The 9441-nt window shown below is 46.2% G+C and overlaps 1 protein-coding gene across 1 annotated transcript in view; it reads left to right on the top strand.

The window, feature by feature from the left end:
• The window catches only part of epb41l5 (erythrocyte membrane protein band 4.1 like 5), a 52295-nt gene that overhangs the window by 20900 nt on the left and 21954 nt on the right, over positions 1-9441 (top strand). Inside the window, exons 4-15 of the mRNA XM_008296345.1 lie at positions 274-316; positions 562-640; positions 953-997; positions 1638-1690; positions 4859-4979; positions 5213-5300; positions 5427-5515; positions 5631-5700; positions 6823-6992; positions 8007-8113; positions 8587-8605; positions 9376-9418. Coding sequence (XP_008294567.1) covers positions 274-316; positions 562-640; positions 953-997; positions 1638-1690; positions 4859-4979; positions 5213-5300; positions 5427-5515; positions 5631-5700; positions 6823-6992; positions 8007-8113; positions 8587-8605; positions 9376-9418 — 927 coding nt within the window. The remainder of the gene's footprint in view (positions 1-273; positions 317-561; positions 641-952; positions 998-1637; positions 1691-4858; positions 4980-5212; positions 5301-5426; positions 5516-5630; positions 5701-6822; positions 6993-8006; positions 8114-8586; positions 8606-9375; positions 9419-9441) is intronic.

The following is a 9441-nucleotide window of genomic DNA, read 5'->3' as shown; positions in this document are numbered from 1 at the left end:
TCTCTATGTCTCTCTCTCTAACTAACCCCACCCCCCGACCCCCACCAGCTCCTCCTCCTCTCCTTGACATTGTTGGTGCCCCATAGAGCTGAACTTCCAACAGGAGTTACTGCACAGAGCAGAACTTCAGGATGTGTTTTTCATCAGCTCAGCTTGCTTCCTGTGTGTCCGTCCTACCTTACAGGTGTTCAGTGTTTGTGTGTTAAATAAAGGCCGGTATAGAAAAAGGCCAATATGTTGTTTTAACTGTTGTCACCTCCATGTCTGTTTCAGCATTGGCTTGATGTCACCAAAAGCATCAAAAAGCAAGTAAAAAGTAAGTCCAGAGGTCCTGCCTGTACCCATTCCTTCTCCCACCATCATGACCACTTTATTTCTATATAGTGAAACACCCTGTGTAGTAGGCCCTCTGTTCCTCCTGTTAGGAGCAGGTGGTGTGTGATGCGTTTAGATGGATACCGATACACCGTCCGGGTGTTTTCACTGTGGTGCTTCAGTTATTGCAGTTTGTTCTTCAACCTGATCGCTGTTACGTAGCTGTGGTTTCTGTCTGTCCTTTAGTCGGCCCACCATACTGCCTTCACATGAGAGTCAAGTTCTACTCGTCAGAACCGAACAACCTGCACGAGGAGCTCACCAGGTGAGTCACACAGCTCACTGCCTCACAGCCACGTGTTGACGGCCAGGTGTTTTAGCAGTTTCAAAGTCTTAGTTATGTATGTAAAGGCCGTGAGTGCACTGTGTTCTACCAGAACACACGGGCCGTGTCTTCTGTGCTACGTAGCATAAACATACGCTTTCCTGCATGCGTAGGTTTTTGGCAGCATCTTAGGGTTAGGGTTGAAGCGTTTTAGTTTTAGCAACCAGCCTGGCTTAAACGGTTGTTTTCTGCATTCGTTAAAAGTTTTACTGAAAATTGCCATATTTGCTGGTGTTTGTGTTTTTCTTTCAGATACCTGTTTGTGCTACAGCTAAAGCAAGACATCCTCAGTGGGAAGTATGTGGTTTTTTCCCTGCATTGTAACTCAGCGGTGTCCTGCCTCATGTGCTAACCCCAGCCCTAACCAGATATGAAGATGTTAACTTTGCCGTCACATAGATGAAGTGCTTCTCAGTCACATACTTTGGCTTTTACCGGTTAATGTGCTGTCCTCCCATAAATCCTCTGTCCCACCAGACGACATGCTGTGGCTCAGAGTTTCTACTCCCGTGCTTGTTCAGCATATTGAGTGGGATGTTGTCTGATTATTCAGAGGTGAACAAAGGGAGAAAAAAAACAGCAGTTAAATATTTAATTTAATGATCAATATTGTTCCAGTTCAGTAGCCCTGCTGTGACAACACATTACCTTCATCACTCATTGATCCCTTTAAACATGAACTCATCAGTCGTGGTGGCTGTCAGAGCCTGACAGGATTACATGTTGGTCAGAGGACTAGAATTAGTCCTTAATACACTGAGAATGTGCTTCATGTATTCATTTTCCACAGGAAATGAACTGTTCTTTTAATTGTTGGACTGAATGCTTCCAGGAAGTGGTAGACATGATTAGGTCACAGGGAGCGTCGGTAGCCTGTGGCAGTGCTTTGGGTTGATGAATGTTGCTGTCACTGACTCTTGCATGTCTGTGTCTGTAGGCTAGAATGTCCGTTTGACACAGCGGTGGAGCTGGCGGCCTTCTCGCTACAGGGTAAGCACAGCAGCTATCCAGGATTCTCCTGAGCTTTGTCTTCATGCGTCCGTGCTGGCAGCAGCTGTGGCCGGAGGCTTGTCCTTGTGTCCCGTTCTTGTGAATACAGTATTTCAGGAACGCCTTGAGGCATTTTTTAAAAATGTGGCCCAAACGTTCACTTGGACTCAAGGACGAACTGATTCAGAATTTTTTGGCCATCCTGTCAGTATTTCCCAGGCTAGTTATCACAACTTCCCCCCACATGTGGAGCGCAATAAAATGGTGAAGTGATGACACTTCAAAAGGTCTAAGGTCAGCTTTACTCTGACATCATACGTCACACCTTCTGCCCGTTATTTGCCGCCATACCTCAGGAACACAGAAGGAGATCGTGACTGTATTTCGCATTTGGTCAGAGGCTGAATTGGTGACACGAGTGAGCACCTCCTTGAAGCTGGGAGGGTTGTATAAACCTGCTGCACTGCTGGGTTACACGTGTATGTGCATGTCAACCTTTTCAGATTTGTATTTTGCATCTACATGTGAAGTACTGTGGGATTTCTAAAACTCTGATCTAACAGAATTAACTTTATGGTCCAAGCATGTGAACACATACAGAGACTTAAACACTGGTTTTGGAGTCTCTCAATGAATTTACACACTGCAGCAGCTTAACTACATGTATTACTTCAGTCTGAACAGAAAGTGTGTGAACTGTATGTAGTGTAATGCTAGCACGTTAGCATTAAAGAGCGGCGCTGCATGAAGGATGTTGAACTGCTGGCGTCTGGTTTGTGGCTGTTTTACCTGCTGAGGGAGTTTTCACACGTCCTGACGGTTGCAGTTTACATCCTCCCCTGTAGGCTGATGCTGCTGCAGCCTGTGAATTCATCCACACTTCAGTGTCCCAGCTGCAAACATCACATCCTCAGTCTCTGATGGTCATCTCAGGAGACTTTAACCAGACATCGCTCTCTCTCCACATTCAGCCAGTATGCGGACTGACTTGGACCTGCTGTGTGCAGACACTGAATGCATATTACTGAATTATGGTTATTTTCTTGTGCCTTCTTTCTATATTTTTGGATGCTGCTGTGGCTTGTACAGTTCCCCCAATGGGGAATCAATAAAAATGATTCTATTCTGTAAAGGCACACGACCAACAACCAAGTTAGTGATTGGAAACCGCTGTGTGACGGCTGCCGATGTTTGTCCACTGCAGGAGTAACGTTGAACATGCTGGCCGGTTCAGATGCATGTCTGTTCTGGTAGATTCATCGTAACAGCTGGACCTGATGAGTTGGTTGAAGACGTTCCACCTCTACCAGTTCTGGAACTGATGAAGCCTCTTGGATGAGAGGTGGAACGTGAAACGTCTTCAACCAACTCAAGCAAGTCCAGTTGCTACGATGAATCTACCAGAACAACCATGACCTGGATGACTGAGGATCTCCACAGACAGATGCAGGTCTGCTGCGCAGCATCCCAGAGGCTCTCCCAGACTCATCCCATGTGTAGAAAATGTTTAGTGCATTTGTGCCGCTTGCTGTGGTGTTAATTATACAATCATTTGTCAGTGTTGGATCAGAGCCATGTATAATGACACAGCAAGAAGAGTTTTCCTTCACAGTGACTACATCCTCACTCTAGGAACCGGTTCTGGGGCGGTACTGTAGGTATTCCTCAGGTATTCCTAAGCTTGAAAGGTTCAAAGGGGCTAAGGGCTAAAAGGGCATTATGTTTTGCACAGTGCTTTGTGTACTGATGTAAACCTACTCAAATTCAAGCTGACTTAAGTTGGCTCTTAGATTTTGTATTGATTTCGTTATTTGGAAATGAACGCGCTGAACACAACCTGAATAATGGTTTAGGTTGAAATCTGGTCCCTTGTGGCCGACTAGCAACGCTGCGACGCCCAGCACTTCCTTTAGCCGGCGATCTCGGTTGAGCCGTGGCAGAGCCGTGAGCTGACCGGCAGGGCTGCGCTTGTTGATGTCGCTGTCCCACAAGGCCGTTCTTTGAACTTTTCCAACGGTCATGGCTGTCCTTGTAAATCACCATCTCCTTTGAGTAACACTCCTAGCAACATGGCTGCCATGGTCACGGAGGCCCGTAGACTCCTCTACCACAATAGAATTGCAAATCAAAGTGTGTAGTGGCTTTGGACCATGACAGGAACAGTGTGATGCAGGTGCATGTGACAGAGATGGGATTTCCCCTGTTTGGCTGAAAACGTTTAAATTCTTCTGCCACTACGGGAACGTTTCTCCCCGTCTTATTTCCTCGAGCAGTAAAGCAGCGTTGGATAGATGTCTGCAGCAGCACAGCCTGATGTCTGCTTCAGCTGAGGCTTGCATAGCTGCATGCAGTCGCTTCGATAAAAACGTTAGTGGAGCAGAAATGGATCTGACGTGCTCTTCCAGCAGCAGTAACCCCAGATCTTCTCATGCCCATACAGTCTCATACTTTTTAACTGTACTGATTGTCATTTACCTACAAGAGCAGTTTGAGCCATTTCAAAGGTTCTTCAGAGGAACAAAGATTGAGTCACTATAGACATTAATGAAGTCGGATTGCGTGCGCACACCCTTGGATGCACACACACAGTCACTGTGGGGTAAATGCCAGCTCATTAGTGCTCCGTCCTCTTCGGAGGCCCCCTAATCCAGCAGCCTTTCTGTTTTCTCTCTTTCCTCAGTTGAGCTTTTCTGTCTGTATCTTCCACTGTTCTTCTGAATTATGTTGTTGGTCCACGACGTTCTCTGGTATGGTGATAGGATGAACATCATCTGTTCTCTCCCCTGTATCCTGAGGCTGTGCTAACAGCTCGACCAGCAGAACGGTCTGCCCAGCGACTGGAAACTGTAATCAGACTGCTCAGTCCCGATCCAGTTTCTCTGTGCCTTGGTGCTCAGCATTTCTTTTTTCTTGCTTTGCCCACACTGTTCACGTTCTTGTCCTGTAATTCAGCTGGTAAAGACCTTCTGCTCATCAGCTCCTCCCTCGGTGCTGGCGGTGTGTGCTGAGAGAGGGTTTATTGGTCATTCTGTCATTAGGTTAGCGATTATCTGCTGCTACAGCATTGGCACCGTTCCCCGGACCTCTTCCAGGGGTTAAAGGTTCTATTTAAGGATGTGGTTAGTTTTACCAACCAGTCTTTCATCGTGAATGTCTGTGTGTTTCCAGCCGAGCTCGGAGACTGTGACCCATTAGAGCATAATCTGGACCTGGTGTCAGAATTTCGCTTCATCCCTAACCAGACAGAGGACGTGGAGCTGGCCATATATAACACATGGAAGGAGTGCAGGTGAGCCTTTCCTCTAACTAGTAGTGAGCAGAAGGGTTTGCAATCATACAGTGAGTCCACTACGGTCGATGACAGACATCTACGGACTGACTGCGCTTCTTTCTGTGCTCTCTGGTTGTAGCTGGGTGGGGTTAGGGTTACAGCGAGCCACAGCACTGATTACAATCCCTTCTGTAAGCTGTAATGCATGCGTTCTTCATTTGTACCTCTCAGTCCTCCTTTACCTGTTTCAGAGGTCAGACACCAGCCCAGGCTGAGATTAACTACCTGAACAAAGCCAAGTGGTTGGAAATGTACGGGGTTGACATGCACATGGTCAAGGTAACACACACACACTCTCACTAGCGTGTACTATACCACCTGAATGTATTTGCTTCACGTGCATGGAGTTGCACATCAGTAGCATATGTCTGTGTGGATTCTCAGTCACCCGTTTGTGCCCTGCAGGCAAGAGATGGTAATGAGTACAGTCTGGGTTTGACACCGACTGGAGTGCTGGTGTTTGAAGGAGAAACCAAGATTGGGCTCTTCTTCTGGTACGTCTGGCTGTGACCTATTTACATGAAAGATGTCCTTCAATGCTTTATTAGAGTACTTTAATCATTTCTTTGTATGTGTTGCCTCTACTCTGTTGTTATTTAACTGTCGTAGGCCCAAGATTACCCGTCTGGATTTTAAGAAGAGCAAACTGACGCTTGTGGTTGTGGAGGATGACGAGCAGGTGAACATGAGCACACACACCCTGAGCTAGCTGGCAGCCGGTGGAATGTTGGAAACCCACTGCATACTTTCAGTCTCTGTCAGTACTCACTCGTGATAGCAGTATCTCATTTCCCCTTCGTACAGCAGCAGATAATTACAATGAATGTACTCGCAGCACGCTGTTCTGTTGGCACTCAAGGTCATAAGATACACACAGTGTGTGACCAGTTCATTTCACTTCAGTGTTCTTCATAGGACGTAGTCATTTGTCTGTAGACACACTTCCATGGCCAGAAGGTGTGCATGGAGGGCTCTCATGAGGAGTGAAGGCAGCTTACTACCTCTATGACTAGCTCGAGCTGCTCTGTTACAGACGGTTCATCTCTTGTGTCCCGTTCTCTTAACAAACATCACACACATTTTGACTCATTTCAGTTCAAGCATCAGCTGACGGGACAAAGACAACATTATATGCTGAGGCTGACCGTGCAAGTCATTTCTCTTTTAAATCAGTTTAAAGCAAACACAACAACCTACAGAGCTTGCTTTGTTTCTGAAGAAACATTTGTTTGAAGCATCATTCGCCCCACAAGAGGTCAGCTCCAGATCCACATGAAACAGGTTTGATCTGCTGTTGTAGTCCTGAGAGTCTGTTTATGTCCGTCCCCGGGGGTCTCTGAGGGAGGTTAATAAAGAAGCCTGCCCCCTCTGGTATTTCTGGTATGCAGCATTCTCCTACACACACACACACACACACACACACACACACACACACACACACAGATCTTGCTTCCTGACTCTGTCTGAACAGATGGATGCTGTGTACTGCAGGGTAGCCTTTTATTTCCAAAGGAATTTACTGTAAACACTTAAATTCTCTAACAAGATGACTGTGTGCCACATTAGCACCAGGACTCCCAGAGGCTACACCTCAGGACTCCCAGAGGTTACACTGTGTGTTGGTGTGTGACACTGCTCATAAACTCTGCAGGGTCCCTTTAACCTGCCAGAAGTCCCGGTTCCACGGTTCCTAGTTGTATTCCAACCAGAGAAGCTCACACAGGAGCTCCTAAGGTGCTGTACTGACGATGTGTCCTCTTCTCTGTATTGCCCAAATTTACCCTTTACTGATTGTCCTTAGGGTAAAGAGCAGGAGCACACATTTGTCTTCAGGATGGACCACCCCAAGGCCTGTAAGCACCTGTGGAAGTGTGCTGTGGAACACCACGCTTTCTTCAGGTTGAGAGGGCCGGTACAGAAGAACTCTGCTCGCTCTGGATTCATACGCATGGGATCACGCTTCAGATACAGGTAACTGAGGTCCAGGGCAACACCATGCGTCTTTGTGTGCTCGGGGCTCAGGGAGTGTACACAAGGGCTGCAGCTGGACCAGAGATGCTGGTTTTAAAAGTTCTCTGATGGCAAAGCCAACAGCAAAAGGAGCAGCACAGGTTTTTTTTTAGGAATGAGACTTAAACAGTGATTCTCAGCTTTGCATCACAGCCTTTGAAATATGTCGACTCCCACGTAGTTGTTCAGGTTTTATTGTGAAATAAAAGTTGGATTTTTTTTCACTGATCAACATAAAAATAGTGTCGCTTGTAAAAACAAGTTTAAAAGCTGCTGTTGTCACAAGAAGCTTAATAAATTCAGCACCATCGTGCACGCAAGTTGTGACAAGCAGTTCTACTAATTGTGTTTTTAAAACCTCCAGTTGCTGGTGTGTCGTGACGGTAGAAGTCCCGGTGTGTTGCTACCTATCAGAGAAGGCGTGGCTAACTGGAGCGCTCTGTGTTGTGGACTGACATCCTGACACGTGTTGACTTCTAGCTGCAGCAGAAAGCCGTGCTGCTGGGCTCGTTTAGGGATGGGACACTGCTGAGGAGTGAAGGCCCACACATTTACAGAGCCATGTGTTTGTTTCTGTGCTGTTGTGTTTGTGTGTACCAGCAAGATAATCCTAGTTTGACGTACAGTACTGCAGATGCAAAACCCCATATGTGTGCACACAGATACTTGCCGTGGTACTAGACAGGCACCAGCGTCAACACAGTGCAGCAGGCAGCTAGCTCCCCCCTGGGTGTTTAAACATTACCCAGTTGGATAAGCAGTGGCGCTAATGTTGATTTAACACAGGGTTTGTTGTTAGCAGAAGGTTATCGCCTGGATGGATCCAGAGTTGAACAGGGGTCATTGCTGTGCCGGCTGTTTTTCTGATGAGGAGATTCAAAAATAATCTAGAAAGGTTCTTTTGTGTTAAATAGTTTTGTTGGGGACAAATAATCTTTGCAAGTGCAAAAGAAATTATTCTGTTTCTATAACCAGTGGAAAGACGGAGTACCAGACGACCAAGGCCAACAAAGCAAGGCGCTCAGCCTCCTTTGAGAGGAGACCCAGCCGACGGTACTCCAGGAGAACCATGCAGAACAGAGGTAGGGACGACGACCACACAGCCACACATGTACAGCCTGGATGCACTCAGACGCCCTTTACAGTTCTGAAATGCATTTATTCTTGATGACAGATGTTCAATGAGGTCGTGGAAGCAGTTTTGGTAACTGTTGAATCATTTTGACAGAGTTGCTGCTGATTGGTGGGAAGCACCTGAATGGTGCTCTGCTGTATTCAGATCTGTTGATTGTGGAGGCCATTTTGCTAAATGTCCAAACTGTGTTTTTGCTTTTTCTTGGTTGTCTAGAGACATAGCAATAAAGAGTAAGAATGTCAGTTTATCTATTAAAAAGCAGCAGCTCAGTAAAGTGCACAACAAGGAGGAGGTCTGAGCAGCACCAGAACCCGCTGTGTGTGATGCTATCACGTACACATCGGCTGGAAAAGATATGATGTTCATACTCAAGCATACATGTGGACACAATGCTGAGTGTTTGTTCTTTGTGTTTTCCAGGACCGTTCAACCCCCAGGAGTGAGTACATCGGTGCTGACATGACCTGATCGGACTGTTTAAGTGACTGTGTTATTCAGCTTTACCTGTAGAGTGTCTACATTAGTGAACGTGTTTTAAATTAAACTTCAGTCATGGCTTGTCATGCCACAGTTGCCAGGGAGCCCTGCTATGACCAAGAACAGCGTGCAGGCGTGTAAATGACTTATAAGATGCAGAGATATTCGTGTGTCACCATTTAACGTCATTTTGTGAAGTGCTGAGACGGTCACACACACTGTGTCACACATTTTTCTTCAGTCTGATCAGAAGGCCTTGCTGTAGTCTTGAACAGAGCCTTTTGTTACAGGAATGTGTGTGTGGGCGAAGACGTGATGCCAGTCAGAGCTTTAAGCTTCATGGGAACTGCTGAGTCAGAGTTTAGATGATGATCGATGGGACTTTCCATCAGACCTGATTGGACCGGCCGGCACTGTGACAGTACTTTCTCAGCGACGAAACGTTTGCATATTTAAAGCCGTGTAGAAATGATGTGGCGCTGCTCTTTTCATTACGTGTGGGATTTGCAAATTGGCTTATGGGCAGATTCAGTGTTAAACAGTGCAATGAAAGAAGGTGGTGTTCTATGTTTCACCAGATTCTGATGGTCCTGAAGCCTAAATACACACTTTGTTTTTAAGTGTCCAGATAATGCTGAAAATCAGTCAATTTATTACAGCATAAATCTATGTACTTCATTTTGAATGTTTGAGAATTATTATACTGTTTGTTCTTTTTATTTCTCTTCTCAGGGTTCTTTCCTCAGGCAATGGAGTGAGCTCCGGCAAAGACAAGGTGAGGAGGAGCTGCTGTTAATG

The sequence above is a fragment of the Stegastes partitus genome, unplaced genomic scaffold (genome assembly GCF_000690725.1).
Source record: "Stegastes partitus isolate 25-593 unplaced genomic scaffold, Stegastes_partitus-1.0.2 Scaffold1121, whole genome shotgun sequence".
Classification (NCBI taxonomy): Eukaryota; Metazoa; Chordata; class Actinopteri; family Pomacentridae; genus Stegastes; species Stegastes partitus.
This window is presented reverse-complemented; position numbering and strand designations above follow the sequence as displayed.